Raw genomic sequence first — 22416 nt, 5'->3', positions numbered from 1 at the left:
TAAATGAGCGTATAAGTAAAGAGTGAATCAGCGATTCGCGACGATTTATTATCGTAGCTGAATTCACGGCCCGGAGCCCTGTTCGTGCATCTTGATTCATACGACCGCGTCGAAGCCTGAAGTTACAAATATGAATAATCAAACAGGATGATGGAGCGACCGAATAAAACGAGCGGGCCCCATTGTATGCCGGTATTCGTAAAAACCTCATTATTTTGTAACATTTCTCTTTCGCGAACCGCTTTTCGAAAGGAGAATTCTAATGCACGCCGACGGTCACAGTAGCTATATGTGAGTTGTTCTTTTAAAGTTGTGTTCATTTCTTCATACACTGAGATATTTTAGGGTTTGCGTTCGAATCAATTTAAAAATATTGACAATCGTTAATCAATTCGGGTAATGTTTATAAAACCATGAACTTGTTACATTTTATTATGCAACAATAATTCATAAAATTGTTAAGGAAAATGTACGAATTTTTAGCTACAAATGGATTTATTCCACTTTCAAAGAAAACATTTTTGCGATAACATTTTACAGTTTAGCTTCTTTCGATTAACTAATCAGGATGTCGTACGTTATAATTCATTAAAACAACCATTAACTTATTTTTTTTCCAAAAGTGAACTATATCACTTTAAGGAAAAATGACTCAATTTTTTAATATGCGCGTCAAAATGAAAAGTAAAGAAAACCTCAGCGTTTAAACATTCCGTGCCGAGCTTCTTTCGCACTTCTAAAACTCAAAATGATACTAATTCCTTCGAACGATGGATTCATTATTTTTTCAAATAAACATGTAATGCTTCTTTGTTTTGTTTTGGTTTTTTATTACAGCATAGGTGCATTCGTCCTGCGTTTGACGAGCACACATTCCATTTCTTCATTTTATTGCGCGGGAAACGAGAGATTCTTCAAACTAAATTATCCAGTTAATAGGCTAATATGTTAATATTTCAAAAGGGTTGCGCCGAAAGAATTCCATCAGCGACAGGAGCGTAACGGGTGATGCCCGACAATCCGCTCGTTCTAAGGCGTGCTGGACACATCCGTATTGCACGGGGATCGCGATAACCCGTCCCGTGGCACAGATTTTCGCCCGTATCGGGCCAATTAAAACGCGCCGATAATGAACTGCCGATCGATTGCACAAGAGGAGGCCCCGCGTGGATGATCGGCGCGCGGGGGGCGAGCGAGGAACGCCGCGCCGGGGAGGCAGAAAACCGATTAAGTCGCTCGACGTGGAATCGTGCGCGTTCCTCGGAAGATGCGCGGGTGCACGGGAACGAAACACATAGAGCTGCAGTTGCAACGGTCGGGCTGCACCCAGACCGCGCAGTGCCATTCGCTGACGCGCGATGCTTGTCTGCGCGGCGCACGGTGGGTCTATAGATAGATTCACGGCGGATAAAGCTTGGCGCACGTAAGAAAATAGTAATTACGAGCACGATCACCGTGGATAAGAGGGGCAAGGTAAAAAAGACCGATTCACGGCACGGTAAACGCGATGAACCGCATACTAGCCTCGCTACTCTTGTCCCGACCAGGTTGCTCTCCGCGTCCCAGCTAAGAAGGTTTCTTGGCTGAGTGTGCAGACGACGTCTCGAGTCGTCTATTCTTCTTTGGAAATGATTTACGATACTGCGCGAAAATACGAGGGGTGTTTAATGACTCGATTACCTCCTCTAAATTTCGTTGTGTACGTAATTAGTATTTAAATGTATCGCAGAGTACGTAATTGCTATTGAATGGCAACATTGCTGATACATTTGTCTTCTTCTTTATGGTTCAGTGGTGTATGGGGTATTAATATTTCAAAGACTCTTTTTACTTGTTTTTATGGGAATTGTATTTCTTAGTGGAGGAACGAGGAATTAATAAGCGGAAGTGTGGATGAGACTGTTCTTTTTTGAGAAAAGTGATTAATTAAGCTTTCTTAGATTTTAATTATGCTTTAGAACTCTGGATACATTCTAAGATTTTGTTTCAGATATTTTGTGATTAGAAAGAGGAATTACTTATTAGTAACTATGTATTGTACAAAATATTAGCATTAATACGATGAAATGAACTTCTTAATGATTTCTTTCGTAATATCACATTCATTAGTATATTTCATTGAATAAATATATTACGTTCTAAAGATAGATGACTTAGAATCTTCCATCTTTTTCTATAAATATCTGTCAATCCACTAATTGAAGACGACTATATTCGTTACTATATAATATTCACCTTCATCGCCTACAGATTCTATCCTTTCTTATTCACCCACACTCACGTTGCATTACACCCAACAATTAAGTCATAATTCTTCTCGCCAATAAATTACTCATTACACCTGAAAGAAACCGTCCAATCAATTTCCCATTTCACTTCAAACATCGCCCCATATTCCCCGAGCGTCATCATAGATCACTCGAAATCTCTTGACACCAATTCGCCATCAATCCGCACACGTTCACGCGTCCATAAATTTCAACGCGCGTCCAGGAAATCAGGCCCCGATTGTATCAGCGTTAAGAAGAAGGAAAAAACCAGCGCGTCTGACCCTACGAACAGCCTGGAGCTGGATCCCGTCACAGACACGTATCGCGTGCGGGCGACAACCGCGACGCGATTAAACCCTCTCCTCCCGCTGCTGCCGGCTCGCCCCGGAACTCTGATTATCTGGCGTTTTATGAATTTGTTTAATGATATGCATTATCGTGTATCGTCGGGTAATACAACCGTTGTATTTACGAGCGCACGTAAGTACGAGGCCCCGTATCCCGAGATCGGGCCCGATAAGCCCGTTGACGCGTTCAATTCAGGACTTATGAACTAGACGAAGGCATTCACGAGTTTCTTCTCCCCGGGTCGGCCACGACACACCGGGCCTTGCAACAATGGCTGCGCGGAGAGCCAGCCGAGTCTCTCTCTCTCTCTCTCTCTCTCTTTTTCTCTCTTCTTCTTCCTCTTCTTCTATTTGTGTCTCTCCTTCTCTCGCTCGCGAGTTACTCGGATCCCCGTTGATCCGGCCGGCCATAAATTTCACGTCGCCACGGTGAACTTCTACCTATCTTGATACGTGTCTCGAATTTCCCTCGGGTCTGAACTTTCGTCCGACGCCGGTTAGAGAGTTTACACGTATTTTCGTTCGACACAACGTACAAATTGCGAACGCTTCAAATGTCAGGCTCCTCTCCGAGCTCCCGAGCGAGCGAAAGAATGAATCCGTGCCACTTCGACGCGCCACACGATCGGTGTTTTATTCGATGCCGAGAAGCGGGCGAGAGCTTTCTATCTTTTGAAAACAAAAGATGGAGGATGGCGAGTAGTGCGTCCTCGATTGCGATCGCGAGCCACTTAGCGCTGCGTCCGGGGAGATCCTCGGGCACATCCGGATGAATAGATTCCGGCGCGTGGGTGGGTTTGGAATGATTTTAGAGCGGCGAAATCTGTTGTTGGTACTTGCTTATTGATAGATCGTTGGTGATCGTTCGGTAAACGGTTTGAGCGGTATGCTTTTGTAAATGTCGGGTTTGTTTCGTTGGAAATAGGGCGCTTTGTATATGTCATATAATGTAATTCTTTTCTTTTGAATGTATTTTGAAGTCGTATGATGAAGATGTTACTTTAAGCTAAGTTAGTTCAATATTTCTGTCTTTGTTTGAAGGAATAGATTCCGGCGCGTGGGTGGCGTTGGAACGATTTTACAGCGGCGAAATCTGTTTCTCGTTCTTGCTTGGTAGAGTATTTGGTGATTGTTTAGTAAACGGTTTGAGTGGTATGCTTTCGTAGCATAGAAATAGAGCACTTCGCGTGTATTATATAATTCAATTCTTTTCTCTTAAATGTATTTTGAAGTAGACTAAGATGTTACTTTAGACTAAATTAGCTCAACATTTCTGCTTTTGTTTGTAATTTAACACTAAACGTACCTACACTTTGTATATACCTATTTCTATCGCAATCAGTGAAATATCTGGTTATAAAATAAAGGTAGTTAGATGATACATTGTTTTAGTGGGAAACAGGAACAGAAGAAAAAACAAAACTTGAAAAACTGATTAATCGAATAATGTAGAAATCGATATAAAGATAAATAACCGAAGAAAAACGTAGAAGTTGAAATCCAATTTTATAACCGGTCATTTGACCGGTCGCGGTTCGTTTACTTTTAATTTAAAGTACAACTGCCTACATTTTCACCTTAAAAATGGAATTTTTACGATACAAGAAGATTAAATTATCGAATGAAATCCTGTAAGACTATAAAATAATGGCAGTTTCCAGTACCAATCCCAAGCAATGAAGTTCCAAAAGCAACAAACTAGACGCTAAATACGTTGCTAAGTAGCAGCACCATACATTTAACCCCTCCCAACTGCAAACTGTAGACCAGAAAAACGTTTGAAATCACTCGTTATCGCGCGGAAATGCAGGTGTAATCTCGAAATTTCTTCCCGTTGGACCTCCTCCGACTAGTCTCATCAATTTCCGGTAACCAGTTCACTTCGCCGTCGAAGTGAGCGAACGGCGAACCAGTTGCTTCACTTCAGGGATCGAGTTCTTCTGCGTGCAACCCTCCACGGTTCCTCGCGAGGTTTCGCCCGTAGCCGGCAACCGCTGCGACGACAGATTTATAAACAGCGTATATACGAGAACGGTCCGTGGCGCGGCTCTATGTACTCAATAAGTCTTGAAGGGTCGAACGAGAGAGGATATTATACGTCCCCGACATGTTAAAGTCCTCGCGTACGATTCGCGGAGTAACGAAGAAATTTATGAAGCGACCGTCCTCTAACGCAAGTGCGCCGCGGCCCGTTCCGTTCCATTCCGTTCCGTTCGTAGCGCCGCGGACGAGCACGGGCATTCCTCCCGACGACATTTCCTGTATATCGTGGCCATTAATTATTGTTATTACGCTGTTGATGCGATATTCTACCTCGCTCTTTCCGCCCCTCCCCGTATAACCATTTAGCGTGCAAGCATTTATGCTGAGATCATTTCCATTCCATTTTCGATTTCCTCGCTGTACGAACGTTTTTGTTAACGCTAAAACTATCGAGCAATTAGAGTGATTTATTACCAAGTTTTTATCGAAATTAGAACAATACGTTTCTTAAGATTCGAAGGTTATCCTAGTATTATATCTGTGCAAATACACGAATTTAATTGAAAATCTTTCTATGTTTACGGATGTTTGTTGTAGGGTTTTGGCCGTTGTTTAATTAGATTTGGTTAGAATTGTTTGAAAGAAACGAAGAATGTTTCAATTTAACAGGTACTACTATTTAATTAATTTTTATACTTTTTACAGTACTTATGGTACACACCAATTTATACTCAATTACAAAAAAAGAACAAAATCTAAATATTTACAATTCAGAAAAGTCTGTTAATGTTCAAGCAAACTTATAAGTAATCCAATAAAACAAATGATCGTGCACAAAAGAAGTACATCTCTCTGTTCTTAAAAGTCACTATATTACAAAAGAATTTGTTACAACTTCGAAAGAGCCTTTTAATATATTCTACAATTCTTCTTCACATTTCTTCGCCTATTTCTAATAAACCGATTCTCGGTTGACGTCCAAATCACTCTAAAACGAAAGAACAAACATCGGTCTAAGTCTCCTAAATCCAGTAATTTTCGAGCAAACATTTCGCGAAACTGATTTGCTTCTTTCCGAAGCGGAGTGACCGAAAAAACTGGGTGAGAAAGAGCAGCTTCTGAACCGTATCGTCGAAACAAAGCTCGAATTATCGAGCCTCGCCTCCCGCCGCGCCGGGGATCGATGGATAGGCAATTTTTCGAGGCGCTAGGTCGTTATAGCGTGTAATTACGGATCGATAGGGCGTCGAAGAATCTCGCTCCACGCAAAATTGCAGGGTTCAAACGGAATGGAGTAAGCAGAGGCGCTTTGCGAAACGCCTAGCGTGTTCCCCGCGTCGTCGGCGAGTTGTCGACAGGAGGTGTGGTGCCGGCAACAGAATACTTTTATCGCGGCTAATGACGTACGGTGCCTTATTCCGTGGTCCCTTCCCTCGTGCAGCATTCGTGTTACCTGCACGCCCATTTTAACCACGATTCGACGAAAATTCAATTAATCCACATCCACCAGTGCAAATTTATCGGTCCCATATTTGCAATGCTGGATTTACAGACATTTATTGTACAGTTTATGCCATTGGATTGTCTGTCTTAGAAGAATTTCTACTTGTTCATTTAGATCATGGGAATTAGAGCTTATAATTCGATATGAATTAATATATTCTAAACTTAGTTTTAACTTTTTCTTTTGTCGAAGGGAATTCGGTAGAGAGATTTATATTTTGGTGTATTTTCAAACATTGAAGTATTCTTGTTTTTTCGTTTTGGAACTGATAATGATTTCAATCATAGTGTAATTTTTTACACGCGGAAACTGCTTTTACATTTGGTTGCAACGATTCGATAATTATATTATCTATGATACAGCAAATTCCAATTGTGGAATATAAAACTGCAATATAAAAGTAATTATAAAGTGAAAAAGGTGAATTGAAATAATCAAGAAATTCGTTACAATGAAATTGTCAATATGAAATAAAAGGTCGTAATGAAAAGTAGTAATATTGTAGTTACGGTAACATTGAAATTAGAAATGGCGAAGAGATTCTGTCTGTGAAATGGAAAGTTACTATGAAGCAGAGATTACGAAACGCAAAATTACAATGCTGAAATAATTATGATATTAAACCGTTGAGACAAATGGAAAGTCGCAGGCTTGTTATTGAAATCGAAATTGATTGCAATAGAAATCGTATTAATGATACGTTCAATATCGATAGTTTTGATAAAATGAACGAAACACAGGAATGCGCAAATACGTGTATGAGAACGGGTTATTTTCCACCAGCTGAGAAACACTTGTCAGAGTTATCGACGTCAATTAGCTAGCTGAAATAGGAAAAGCATGTAAATTATCCGCGATATGTCATTAGTTACACGAGTATAGAATCACTATAAATAATCGATGGTTTGTATTCATATTCGCGTGGAACTTAGTCACCAATTTATTTCTGAGGACAAGATATTCCACATATGATTTATTTCGGTCGTCAAATCAATGAATGACTTACACTAGTCTCTTTTGATAAAAGTAATTTCAATATTTCTTGATCTCACGATCGTATATCCCTAATACAACCCTGTGTTCATAAAGAAATTCATCTGTTCTTCGGACAATTAAAAATGTTTTTTCACAATTTCGAATTATTGACATTTTTAAATTATCATCTTTGAAATGTTATTCATATAATATTTTGCATTGCAGATTTGTTGTCATAGAAAAGTTATCGTCTATCTAACAGCTACGATGTGTTTAAATATAAAATGATATATTTATAATCATTGAGTTCTTTTTCGATAAATGAACAGTAAATAAAAGTTTAATTCTGTAAATGAAATTTGAATCTACAATCGTTTCTAATTAGTGATAGTCGTCGTAATTATCAAATACCATTTCCAAGAATAATTTTTCAGCTTCGATAAGATTCCTTTTTAAAATAATAAGCAATTAATAGATAGTTTATGCAACCACCTAATAGTTTGATTCGAGGGTTCACGTCGGGCATTATCTGAAAATCAGAAACCGGATTTCTCTGCCTGTGGAATTGAAAAGCTCGCGTGGGGACGGGGGGAGGAGGTTACGTGTGAACAGAGAAATTATATCGATGATTAATTGCTTTTCACTCGCGTGAACCTGTTCCCGTTAAAATTAAGAAACAAACAAGCACCGCTTTCGTTCTTTCGATCTGATATCAACGAAGATATTATTATTGCAGGAATATTCTGGTCCGGATGAAATTATCTTAAGTATTAAAGTATAATAAGTTGGTATTTCTGGTACTGAAAATGAAAAGAAAGTTGAAGTGACGAAAAGAAACTTTATATAATTACGATAAAAATGTTCAGTTTGTATATTTCGGTTTGATTAAATATATTTAAAATTGAAGAATGATTAGAAAGATTGTGCTTTAATTATATATTATTTTTCTTTCAGCCGTAGTCGTACGGTATTTGACGAGGCGATACATCGGCGAGTACAGCTCAACCAGTGGTAAGTTGTTTCATAAAGTATTAATTTTATATTATTCTTTGTTGTTATTATATTCAAGTGAACATCAAAAGTACCTTAATAGCTTCCAAGTAGTGTTATTTCGTATATTGCTTTTCATAATTTAAAAATACATTTTAAATTTAATTTTTGTATTTCTTCATTTATTAGACATTTACTGTCAATTCTCGATGAATGAAATACTCACTTGCAATATCTGAATATAAAAGACACATGTTTTATGGAGTTTTAGATTTTAGATTATTCTACATTCTAGATCGTTATGAGGATTATTATTGTGGATTAACTGTGGTGTAGAGGTTGTTGCCTTGACCGTTTTACAAAACAAAGTAAATTAACATACTAAAAATAAAATAAATAATATTTTTTTCTAAATCAACGTACGAAGATTGCAAGGTAATGGATAATCAAGTAAGAAAGTAACGTGGCCTCATCGAGTTTCAAAAATTGACCACAGATTATCTCCTCGATCTTTGTTATTTTTAGCCTAATCGGGGTTTGTAACATTCTCGTGATCGTTAGTAAGTAAGTACACATGTATCTAGACTCGCCGGTGCAGCTTTTTGCGTTGCTCTAGATCGGCTGATTGCTTTATTACGGGCGTTACTTTGTGCGTCGGTTTAAGCTGGTAGATGCGTTACTTTTTATCGCGTTAACGCGAGATTACATTTTAATGACATCGGCAACGTTGCTTCTTTTTGGCGCTTGGATTCAGTTGTACCATCTAAAATCGCAGTTTCACTTACGTTTTTAGTACATTGAATTTGTTTTTGTCTTTATTTTCCTTTGTTATCGAAAACATTTGACGATCAAATTCTTAAATAACAAAAATTGATGCAACTAATTATTTTAGACGAATGTTTGTTTGAGACACGTCGAATTACGTATGGAATTACTTCTTGTTATAGCAATCCAGTGTATTTAATCAAATTAATGAGATCTTAAACTGTTTATTCTGCAAGTATTTATTTTATTATCGTCACAATTACGATTTACCTATAATTATTATGGTTTGATTTAACGAGTGGAAGTGTAGCTTTAAATATCGGGTATCTCTGGATGTTCTTGTTTGATAACTAGAAATGTGGATTGGAAACCGAGATTAATTAACACAACTAATTGGAGATTAACTCATAAGTAGAATATCCTGAAGCTTGAGGTTTCTAATGGTTCCGTTTAATAAATGTAGATCAAGCTTAGTTGGCGGACTGGTTTATGTTTTTAATTAGAAATCGAATTTCGATTTTCGATAACTATAAATAATCATAATTCCAGGCGCACGGTCGTCGGTATAATTTAATGAAGTTATCATTTCAAATGCATTTGCTTCAAAAGTAGAAATCGTGCTTTATGTATTGAAATAGAGAAAGCTGTGTTTAATACAAAAATTATTATTGAAAGAAATCATATATTTTCAATATTTTTTAACTGATGAATTCAAGATAGATCAATGATAGAAACTAATACATTTTGTTATTGTTAATATTGGGTTCTAATATTGGGTATCAAATACAAAGACGAAATAATAGTAATTGGGTATTTGATACCATAAGCACTAGATTGTAGATGTATACACATATATTACAAATAATTCTACAAAAAATTAATAAAATAGTTGCTATTGAAATAAAATCAAATGTTTACATATACGGCTTGAAAAGAATTACATCTTCATGAAAGTAAAAGATAAAATGAAGATATATTAATAGAAATGAAAAATATCTTTTCATATGTTTTACTCCGGGGGACAATCTGTATTCAAATATAGTTCAACATATCACTGTACTAATACACATATAAACATTTAACAAGCACTAGATTCTAAATACACGTACATCGCAAATAATCCTACAAAAATCTGAATAAAATAGTAGCTATCGTAATGAAATTAGAGTAAAATTCTCTAAATGTACGATTGCTAAGAGTTACATCTTCACCAAAGCAAAGGAAAGAATGAAAATATATCAATAAAAATGGAAAACATCCTTTTCTCCATTTTACTTCGAAGAACAATCTGTAGCAATTAATTTACGAGAAGGGCATGTATTGAGTTCCCGAGTAACCCCGGTTCGTGTGCCAAGGGTTAATTTACTCCGCGATCGGTATCGTACCGGTAATGGCTGAGCTTGGACGCGCGGCCGAGTCGCTTTCGAGGAATCACGGGATTACGTGGCCCGTTCCTCCGTGGCCGTGCGTTCGAAACAACAGTCCGGTTCTAAAAGTAATCGTTGCGGTTCGCGGGTACAAATTGAACGATCGCGAGAATGGGCTCGAGAGCCCGGGGAACAACTTCTTCCCCGCGGAGTATCGAATTCTCGGAATGCGGACTGCACCGACGCCGCCGCCGCCGTATAAACGCGATTATCTTAGACTCCTCACCGCGGGCTCTCGGTTCCTCCTTTAAGCCGTGCACGCGCGGCGACCAGATTTTCAAGAAGATTCGCGTCGTTCGAAACGTAACTTTAGTCCTGTTGCTTCTTTTTACCTCGAGAAATACGGCGATAAGTGCCGCTGGGACTTCCCTGTTCGAATTAATAGGGAGACAAGAGCGTTACGTTGTTACTTTGAATGTCTATGGGCAGAAGGGTTTGGACTAGCATTCGCTGTCTGCGCAAATTCAATGGTTTCATTCGCGTTGCTAGCTTTGTTCGAAATGTTTGTGTTTGTCCCCGAGTGCTATTGTTTCTTGGACTGTGCGCATTTCACTGTAGTTATTGGGTATGTGTGTAACATCGGATGAGCGTATACTTGGGGGTAGCAATGTCTGTAGGTTAAGGTTTGTTGAAGCTGTTCTGAAAGACTTTTAATTAAAATTTTGTAAATTTGTAGGTGAATGAAACGTGAGTTATATAAATTACTAAATGTAAATTATATACGTGATGTAGAGTTTAAATTGAATTTAGTGAGTGTGCGTATTATCTCATTTAATATATGTTGAAGCATAATAGTGTTCTACGTTAATGAAGACTTAACATTTACGGCGAACCTCCGATAATTCCTTGTGTCACGAAATTGGAGTTGGTCAATTGATTCACTATTAACAGGTCACACAATTCCTATAAGTTAACTTCCTGAATAAAGATAAACCAACAAATACTACAACTTCTTTTCCAACTAACAATCACTTAACATTTTAGCTACTGTACACTACAATAGTAGCTTTTGTGTATATTCTCTTTTTGAACGGTACGCCACTGTACCGGCACAATTCTTTCTCTATCACCGATAGTTATGCACATTATAGTCTAACCTAACGTAATTGCACAGTGGAAAGCTCTACCAATCTCAAATCGCAGTAACATTGCATTTATGATATGCATATCATGACCGTCAAATCTTGCCATACAGAGGTACAGTTTCGCGGTTAGTCTCGCCGTAGGTAAAAGGTTAATAAACCATTTCCAATTGTCAACTGCGAAAAGAATCACATACCAAGAGTCCAGTCCAAACGAGCTACCATTTCTCTCTTCCAAACAAACCGACCGTATCGCAGATACTTTCCTACAGACGAATCATTAGCGACGAAACTATTCCCAATCAGCGCAGTCCGAAAGGAAACATTGCGCAACGTATCAATCACGAACACAATTCGAAGCACAACGGAACAAACGGACCAAGCCGGTTCCCAGCCAGGCGAGGCAGAAATTTCGAGTAATCGGTCTCTCCCACGTGACGCATGCCCAACGTCGGCGTCCATGGAGCCGCGCCGGACAACCGTCTTATCTATTGCCCGCATTATTTCAATCTGCGCGTCGCGAATCTCGTTGCGCGGCCGCGCGGAGAATTCAATTTTCTCGGCGGAGAGCGGCGCGCACCGGCCGGTGTCATTCACTTCGCTAGACAGTACAATGGTCCATTTCATAGATCGCTTTTGTTAATCGCGCTACTAGGCCCAGAGCAGCCTGGCTATTATCGTTCCGCCGCGCCGCGGAACGCGTCACGGGGGTGGTGGTTACGTGACGGTTTTCATTAGGGCCCGGTCTCCATTGTTCCCGCCGGCGGCGCTATTTATTTCGCGGACCGTGAGAATCGCGGCGGAGAAGGAAAATCCCGGGGATATCATCGGGATCATCCAGCCTGCCGCGGCCGGCCCCAAAGCGAAAGAAGTCCGGCGCGGAATTTATACGGCGCGGCTGCGCGGCGCCGATGACCGATGCACGCGCGTTCGCGCGTATAATAGGCCACGATTTACAATCGCGACCGGGCCTAGGCATCGTCTCGGTTTTCACTCCGGTAAATAATAGAGATCGCTCGATTTCACCTTCCCCTTTTCTGACGAATGTATTATGTTAGCGGGCTGGAATTGCCTTCGATTTACGAGCTTTTTCTGGGTAAGGATGGAAGATAGTTTTCGAGGTGCTGGTGTTTGAATGATGTTGCTTCTTTGGGGGATCGTGTGTGTATCTTATTCTGTTTTCGCACGATTTTGTATTGACAATTTTGTTTTATTGATAGTAGGGTTCGTTATAACGCCATTAAAAAATCGTTAAAGAATGTAGAAGTGAGATTTTCTACAAGAAGCTGACATGAGTAGAGGAGCGAATTGATGCAAGTTGGAATATTATTCGAACGGAGAATTTCATGCGAAATTTGTAAATGTGAAACCCTGTAACGCAGAATATTTTAATCGTATTATACGAATTATCGTATGGTTTATTATATTAGTTTGCTGATTTTTTAGGTAAGGAACCAGTCTCTGTTTTTTTTATAGGTACATAATGTTTCATTGTGTAAAATCTTTTATACGGAACGCATTTATTCTGTGAAAATTGAATTGGTTTTCAATTATTATGAATATTTCATACCATATTAAGGTGTCTGTTGTCAAGATGTTAACCTTGCTTCCTATCTTCAATATCGTTGAAGATTTTAATAAAAATGTCATATTAATTAAGTATAGGATAAACAACAATTAACATATTATCTATGAGTTATGATATAAAAAATATACTCTATATTCAATTTCTTGTAACTGGTTCCATTGATCAATAGCTAGGTAATAAAAGTTCCGTATAAGTACCATCCTAGTTTCTAATACAGAAAATTTATTTAATAGAAAGCGTTCGACGTGTCGTGTCCGATTTCTTTGTAGCTTTATCACTTATCTGTCTTTATTTTTCCATTATCATCGTTCCTATTTACTTGTCCCCTTTAACTATTTTACATCTGACCCCCTTGTTCGCTATTTCTTCCTGTCACACTCTGTTTCTCCCGTATCAACAGACCAGGTTTGGCCACGGGGTAGAAAACCATTGTCTGCAACTTGGAGAAATAGCCTTTCGAGACCGATCATTTGCATAATATTGTAGACAGACAGTGACTGGTTCGTTGTTGTAAAAGCTGCGGAGTTTTTTTAAATGGTGACAACATGAATTATCGAATTCAGTGAGCTGTTGAAGTAACACCTCTATTAAAGCATAGGTGTACCGAGTTTTAAGGCAGAATAAGTATTCGGTTCTCTTTCTGTCAGTTCTGGTAGCGTCTTTTTATTTCAACTTCTTTATTGATAGACTGAACGGTTTCAATGTTCATAGCACCACGAATAGGCAAATTATCGTAGAACTAAAAATTATAATGAAAATCAAATAATTTTTCATATTACCCACCTCAGTAAATTATTAAATATCAGTTAAATCTCTGTTTCTACAAACCCATCTGTTAACATATGATTTCCCCGTGGCACAATTAATCAGTTTTAAAAAATAAATCTAAAACAGTCACATTCCAAGAATCTACGTAATTTTATCTAACAAACGATTCAATATTCATAAAATATCCAAAACTTTTGACTCGTTGAAACATCGATGGTCCCGTTACTCGCGTACAAGTAATACAAATTTTTCTCCGAACTTCAAATTAATTCTTCTATTGACACACCAAGAAAGCTAAATCTCAGCACTTGTGAGATGCAGGAAGATCGAAACCTGTGGGAAACCTCGACCTTTCACTGTCCATTCCATAAAATACACACACACGCCTTCGATTTCATAGGATTTTAACGGTTTGGCAGTTCGGTTTACCAGTCAACGCGTGAAATATTTATATTCCACGGACTCGGGTAGACTGTTAGAATTGACAGCGTTTGCTATCTGCTTACTCGTCACTCGATTATTCCGCAGTGCTCGCTTTCGCAATAAAGTCCGATCAATTTATAGCGGAGAAGACTCAATCGATCCACGATTATCTCATTGTCAAGTCCATCCGCAACCGAGTTTCACATGGTTGCAACGCGATGGTAGGAGAAGAGAAATCTGGCAGCCGGTTAACTTGGACTCGGCGAGGCGCTACATCTCAATCGTCGACGCGTTCTGTTCCGTGTCGTTTTTTCCTGGCGCCCACGAAAGCGGCGTCTGCGATAAAACTCGACGCGTATAATCGTTAAGGCCGCTTCAGTGGGAAAACCACGGCAAAAGGAACGCGGATTAGCATCCACGTTGCGGGTTTCCACTGACAGGCGATTGGAACACGGAATTTTTATTGTCCAGCTTCACACTCCGCGGCAAACGCGAATGCTCTTCGTGAGTTTCCACGCAATCGCTCGAGGGTGCGTTCTACTTTGTGGGTCTCGAACGAGGAGATACTTTCGATCATTTCTTTTTACGCGGAGAGAAACAAGTGTTCGGTAAATTGTTTTCTGTACGGACACGCTATTCGCTGGCTCCTCTATGGGATGCTATTATCTGGTTAGTTGAATTATGATTTTGAATATTCAGTGTTTTCTTCGGTGAGAAGTATTTTTTTCATAGGGGATTAAAATTGATATGATAATCGCTAGATTGTGGATATCATAAGATTGTGAAAAATATTTTTCTCGTATTAGAGGCACGTATTAAGAAATTGAAATAGATTTGTTCATTTAGTATTTTTAAGAAAACCGTTGAAAAATGCGTAAAATAGAGATAAATTTGATTTTTTTATTTATAAATTGCTTTCCAAACACGTTTCTTAGGATTTATGATGCTTGACATCTTAACAGCCATGTCTTTATTGAATACTATCAACTTATTTCAATTTAAGGCTATAATTAATTTTTCCTACATAAATGAGAAGCTTCCATTACGATAAATGGAGTCACAACAATTTTATATCACTAATTAAATAACAGTAAGATTAATCCTTCGTAACCCTAGATAAAGTCATCTAAAAAATTAATGATTTAAAAATCCCCAACTAGAATGCCCATATAATTTTAAAAACTCGATGCTCGTCAAATTGACGCGTTCCGTAAATGCAATGTTAACACATTGCGTACCGGAAACGAGACATCTCGTATTTATTTAAACCTACTTAAACGAACTTATAAGTCGGTCTCATTGAAAAATCGGTCAGTTTTCTAAGAATTAACCGGTACACAATGTGTTAAGTCTCATGCACCGCATATATGTATATATATCAAGGAAACTTGTCCGTTAGGGGATTAATCGCTTCCTGTTCGCGCATGCGCGCTGGAGGGTTCAATCCCGTTCGGCGGACGAATACGACGCGACGAGAGAATGGTACAGTGTCAGGGAGGGAAGACGAAGAAACGCGGGGGAAAATGGTCGGTGGTACCGATAGTCAGGCTCTAATTCAAGGGTACCCGGTAAAAATCTTAATCATGGCGCCTCGCCGTGATACGATGAGATCTCGAGGGCATTCTAGCGGTTACAGAAATATACCGAACGAGAAGGAACGACGAACAAAGGAAGGAGAGGGATAGAGGATCGAGCGCAGCAGCGCCGGTCTACGAAGAGGGCGGAGATTTAAACACTCGATATGAAATAGAGCCTATGGGGAGGGCCCGCAGAATGCAGATCTCTCCCATAATTCATGCAAGCTACCTTGCCATAATAATTGCTGTGCACGCTCGTGGATGCATAAGCTATGACGCGCCGCGGCTCGCGGATATCCGTGCAACCGGAAAAATTTGTACCGCTGGGGCAGGTGTGTTGTCTCAGCCATCGCGTACCGCCGGTAGCTTTTTCCTAAGTGGAAACAAAGGCAACACTTTGATTGTTGTGAATCGGAATTCGGTTGATACTGGTTTTTATAGGGATTTAAGGATTAATTTTGTTGACAAAGCAGCTGTGTTTCGGATCCACAGCAAGGTTCAAAAAAAGATTTTCATGAGAAATATTGACTTAGTTTCTGTTTTGTTTGGTACATTGGTTTTCTTATATGAAATTTTTCTTTTTCTTTTTGTTTTGATGAGTGCTGACTCAATAATACATGTGTTGATCCTTGTTCTGCCATGGGGAATGCTTTGTGTCCACTGTGTCATATTTGCTATATTTTCTTGATTAATTGATTGGGGTAAAATTGTGAACGAATTTATTATCATTGTTTCATATGATGCTTTTTTCGTTTTAGCGTAATTTGAATGCTTCGTTTCATTAAAGTCTCCCATTAATCAGCCAGAGCACTAATCCATAAACTCAATACTTCAAACATTGAAATCAGCACATCTCGAAAAATGTAGATACAAATGGATTCGACAAATAGCGCCTCGAACTACTCTTTCCCTGTCTTCATTTATCAGAATCGTTAACCGCCCAATTAAGTCGTATAATTGAGGGTCCACCGTGTAAAAATGGTTGCCTGGTGGCTAACGCGAGGCAACAACTGCTCGTTGGAAATGTCTTAGAACAGGTAGCAACAGGAGGCAACAAAAACTCCTTCTATATTGCTTCAGTGAGCATACAGCTTAAGGGTTAATTAATGTTCGCCGACTTATCTGTGTTACCCGCGGACTGGTTGACCAGTTGAAAAATTGATCGAACCTTTTTGCAGCGTTCGATCGCGTCTTCTCTTGTCGCGACACCGACCCCGCTGCGTACCGTTAGATCAACGCTCCATGCCGATAGGAGATCGCATCGGAGAAAAGTTCCCGCGGGGCCGCGCGCCGCGCCGATGAAAGGTGTAACTGGAGCTTTATTCGCCGGTTAGACTTTTCCGGAAATGTTATATCCGCGTCACCGCGTATATTGTATAACGAAGAGTAATTTCTTGCCGGGGTTTTAGCGCGCGTAATGAATTTAAGTTATTGTGATACTAACCGACCCGCGGAACGGGTCTCGTGTCGATCCTGTTGAAACAGTGGGTGTTGGGTACAGTTATGTCTGGGTGGGTATGGTTTCAGGAATTGGAGACCCGGGATAAATAATAATAATAATGGCAAGAGGACTTTATTGGACGGATAATCGTGCACGCGTGCATGTTGGATCGTGTACCTAAACCGAGCGCGAGAGTATGCGTGCCATTGGACGGTATATCGTACTTATTCTAATTTTACGAGTGTTAATGAATGTTTAGAAATATATGTACGGGGGGTCGTTGGACTATTGCAACCTGGAAGAATGCGGATTTATATGGCAGAGTAATTGATCTCTTCTCCTCTTTGAGTCAAACTTCCGGTGAAAATTTTCAACCGACAAATTTGAATGTTAGGTACTTATTTTTTATATAAATTACTTGTTTATTGTCGATCTTTAACTTTTGGAGTAAATACAGATAGAAAATAAACATCAAATTCGTTTCTTTTTCTACCAAATTATTAACGATGAAGTAATTCTATCAAGCATAATTGTAAAAGAAATCAGGACAAGGGTTTAGGGAAGGGTGAAATTTTTTCATGCGGTGTTAAAAGACATTTGTCTCCGAAGTAAATGAAATGAGTAGACAACAGACGCATCAAAATTTAAACATAATTTTCTACTATCTGATTTCTGTTTTAAGTATAAATTGTAGTGGCGAATTTGAATTTGAATTTATTTGGAAATGGGGCTCTGTATTATACTGTAAGTACAAAAGTTTTTAAAAATAAAATCGAAAGAGTCTACGCTTGTATCTTTTAATTAAAATTATAAATCTTGGAAGGACGAAGGCAGGAATGCATCTAGAGTATATTTAAATGAAAAACTAAAGCAAAACAAAGAAGAATGATATGTCTATCTGAAAAAACAAATAATTCATCATTCAAAGAATTAGTATCATTTCAAACTTTAAGATGATGTGTATACTCGCGAAACGCAGCTAATTCGTTAATAAACACACTCACCGTCTTCCACAATGCAACGTTCCCAAGTTCCATTTCACGTGCGCATGAAAACACATTAGCACAGCGAAACATCATTCCTCAGTAAAATTTCATAGTTCCCTTCACGTCGTTCACCTTTCAAACTTTCCATCCACCGTGCCACCGATCGATCAGAGACAAAAGGCTCCTAGGGGGAGTCTTTCCCAATAAGTAGCCCGACGTTTGTTCGAAATCCGTCCGCATAACGGCGGCACGTGATCCATCGATCCGTGGAGTGATCTATCGATCGATCGGGATGCACGATCGAATCTCTCCACCGTGTTTCTCGTGGACCGCGGACAAAACGTTCCCATCCACGAAACGACCGACAATGTACGGACGAGCTCCGGCTAGAGAAGGGGACAGCCCGCTTTCTAAATCATTGTCTGGAATTATTCCACGCAACGAGCGCCGGTGAAAGAGATTTGCATTGTTAATCGAAAATCGAAACAATCACAAAGTTCCACCGGCTCGCGCGCATCGAAAGATGAGGAGTATCGATTATTCGGTCGAACGTTACACGTAAGGATAGGCCCCGCAATCATCCTCCATCCCGGCCCGACCGGTCGTCATTATCTATTCACTGCCATAGATCATCGACCTCATTCCTCCCGGGTTCGAGAAATCAAATTTAATTTACCGGTTACCCCGGTACCCCTGATTGACCATTACTTTCTACCTCCGCGCGCGCGGATTGTTGTTCTTCGGGAACGACCGATCAATTGTAAGGAAAGCCGAGCCCCGTTCAGCGTCGATTCGAGATAAACCTTACGCGTGATTGATTGGAAACCGATGGGAATATACGGCTGCATGAAAGGGAATCAGATACGGAATGCTGTTATCTGTTCCATTAGGTGTCGCCGGCGATCGATCTTACGGCTCCTCAAAGTGTCTCTTCTCTTCTTCGAGGATTGTAGAGTGCAAGCTCGAGATGTTGGATATTTAGATTTGTTATCTTCGGCGAGAAGTCTTCGTTCCAGCGTATGTTTTCTTTTTTTGGAAGACACCTTTCGTTGCTCTTCTGAGTCTCCGTGTTTGATTTTTAAGCGAGGAACATTTTTAACTTGTGCATGAGTTCTTTTTGGATTTCGCCACTTTTTTCTTGATGTTCTTCGTTCTTAATCTTTGGTACGTTGATGGTGAAATCCTCTACGTTAGGGGTGAATGTTTTGTATAATATCTTAAGAATATATAGGTAAAAAAATTGTTCAAACAATAATTATTTATTCTTTCCCTCTACGCATTCTTAGTTGAGTATCTTCCATTGTTCACTATGTAATACACATTCTTTATTCGATCAATTTTGTTAGATGCATCTGTAAGTTAATTCAGATATCAAATCTCAAAGTCGCCATGATTCAACCCCATCATTCAACTTCAAAGAATCAACAACCATTGCTCAATTAACACCCATTACTCCATTACAACCACCCTCAAAGCAAAAGAAGACACTAAAGTAATCAATATCATTGGTCTCAAAGAAGATTATAATTTCACCCAGTCTAAGCGGTCAGTCAGACATCATCGTCAATAGAGTTTCCGGAAGCGGCGGTACCAGGATTAATATTTCACCGTGTTCTCCGGTTACTCTCTCGAAAATTGGATGGAAATTTTTCTCGGCTGGAGAACCTCCTCTCCCCGTATCGCCGATAATAACGTTCTTCCTCGACAACCGGAGCTGGCCGTATGTGATAGCGGTTTTCCTATCCTTCTTCTGCGGAACAACGCCCGTCATGAATTTTCGATCCCGCCCGTAAATGCTTCCTGGCCGGGTTTACGGTCGCGGCGATCCACGACCGCCATGCCGTGCCGGCCTATGTGGAGCAGAAAATAATTATTGTCGCAACGGAGGCGCGTTAGCGAACATTCACGGCGTATCGGTCGCGGTTCGTTCTAGTTTTTCATCGATCGTTACGGAGCGTTGGCTTGTCGCGACGCTGACACCGTCAACGGCGTCAACCTCAAGGGTCGATTAAGCAATTATCCCCGGCGTGATTGCCGCAACACGCCAGATTATCCGCTTCCTGGTCATATTCGTCGCCGATTATCCGTAATTTCCGTCGGATATTAATTAATACCCGCGGTCTGGCTGCGCCGGCCTCACAGTGACGTCTTTCGTTCAGATCAATCGGCCGGGCAAGATCGATTCCCAGTGACCGTGCGAGAAAGGTGTGAAGAATTAAACCGGTAATGTTCACTCGCATAACCTCGCGTGCTTTAACACTAAAACTACCCAGCGAATTAAAATTAACGATTAAAATTAAATTAACTGTTTGACATTTTTTCTGTAGAAACTTCAAGAGGGCTTTTGTGGAGTCTTCAACTGATTTAACCGGTTGCATTTGATTGATTTTCAATGTTGTTGGGTGTAAACTTGTATTTATTTTTAGAGCATTGAATGAAAGTAATTTACAGTGATGTAATTCAACGTTTTATACTTATTTTATTTATTATTATTATAATGAGATTTAATTTTTATGATCTTTTGTGGCAATTTTTTAAACAATTCCCAACGTTCTAGAACAAATTTATATTGTCATTTCCAGCATGACACACGAGTGCAAAGGGTTAACATTCAGTTTTCGTATTGCTAAATCAATTTCTTTAATAATTCCTCAGAGAAACATTTGTTATCGTATGAATAATTGCAAAAAGAAGACATCAGGAATGGATCATTTTCAACTGTCTGGTAGTTTTAGTGTTACCACTGGAACTATAGTATCAGTAAAAATAACTGGTTTAGGTATTTTTATTTCAAAATGATTGGTGTCTTTCAAATCAACAATCGAGCGTCAATTAGGTACAGAACAAACATTTCGATTGAAATTGCAAACTGCAATATGACCAATCACGATTAAGATGAAATGAAAGGAATTAATCAAAATCCTTCAATCAACGGTCATATTTGTCCAATCGATCATCCCCTATCTCCGGTCAATCATATCTCTTCACTCGAGAAGGCCCGGTTATAATTATCTCACCAAATTCATCACTTAACGCTGTCCCACGTGATACTTCTTACGTAACAGGACATTATCGTCGCATCTTTCTCGCGAGCGATTCGCTCGATGAAAAGTTTCGTTTATCCACTGGGATCTTATAAGAAAATGCGGACGGAAGCTCTCCGAGTAAAATGTTCAGCTGATCGTTGTACCGTGGCGGTTTATCCCAGCCGGGATCGACAGCGAAGCCTTCAAAGAATCCCGTGGTTCTTGTACGTACTTACACAGTATCATTTAAAACGCTACTCGACCGTCTCACGCTTACTGAAATACTTTCCTCGCCCCCTCCCCACCCCCTCGATCAAACCCCTTTCTTATCCCGACACGATTTTTCTACGTAGATGTAATAAATTTCCTCGGCACAACGGTTGCTCAAATCGCTTCCCCATCGGCATTGTGCGGCAATAAAACTTTCTCGAGCGTAACGGCTCGCTAATATAACGAGCATCCTTATTTGCTTGTTTCTGCGGCGTTCGACGCCTTCCACGAGGTGTTTATGTGTTTATTTATCGCTTATTTATTGCTTATACTCTATCCGACGCGTTTTTTCCTCTCGGGCTACCGTGCTAGGCGGTGCCGATTTATTTGAATCGTGCCATCGCATCGCGAGAGACTTGTCTCGTTTGTGGAGGGATTCGTTCAGGGAGGGTAGACTTTTCTATGATGTCCATGGGCTCTATAGTTTACGTTGTTTTAAGAGTCGTTACATTGGTTTTTGATAGATAAATTGTGTTTTAAATATGTGTACAGTAGGATTTTTAGTTTTTCTTAGGATCAACCCTTTTGTTTTGATTGACTTTCGAAGTGATCAAAAGTTAGCAGAGTAAATAAATTAACTAATATCAATGAAATCTATAAAATTAAGCAATTGATAAAATAGCCTAAACGGCTGAGCAATTTTTGTATTTAATACAAACGCAAATTCAGGGTACCGAAACATCTCAAATATTTACAATGCTATGAAAACTCTAGTTAGAACAAGATTACACAGTGCCAAGTATCATTTCTAACGAAATCGCATGTTTTTCAACATGTAATCAATATAGGTCATCAGTCCTTACAAGAAAGTATTAAACTGCTTATAACAGAAACCTTTTAGTCCAACAATTTTTTTCATTCTACATGATTAGTACAATATATATTTTTCTCTCGTAAAATACGGCGATTCAGTTTGATGGGAAAAACCTGGGGCACCTTGTATATCAACAAACTTTTACCAAGTCTCTGTAGCCTGATCCATTTCACAATATAC

The 22416-nt window shown here is 39.4% G+C and overlaps 1 protein-coding gene across 2 annotated transcripts in view; it reads left to right on the top strand.

The window, feature by feature from the left end:
• The window catches only part of LOC116432294 (ras-related and estrogen-regulated growth inhibitor), a 109402-nt gene that overhangs the window by 9304 nt on the left and 77682 nt on the right, over nt 1–22416 (top strand). For both annotated transcript variants that reach the window (XM_076373318.1, XM_076373319.1), the window contains exon 3: nt 8034–8090. In XM_076373318.1, coding sequence (XP_076229433.1) covers nt 8034–8090 — 57 coding nt within the window. The remainder of the gene's footprint in view (nt 1–8033; nt 8091–22416) is intronic.

Source organism: Nomia melanderi, chromosome 13 (assembly GCF_051020985.1).
Source record: "Nomia melanderi isolate GNS246 chromosome 13, iyNomMela1, whole genome shotgun sequence".
Classification (NCBI taxonomy): domain Eukaryota; kingdom Metazoa; phylum Arthropoda; class Insecta; order Hymenoptera; family Halictidae; genus Nomia; species Nomia melanderi.
Note: the sequence above shows the minus strand (reverse complement) of the source record. Positions and strands in the feature narration are given on the sequence as shown.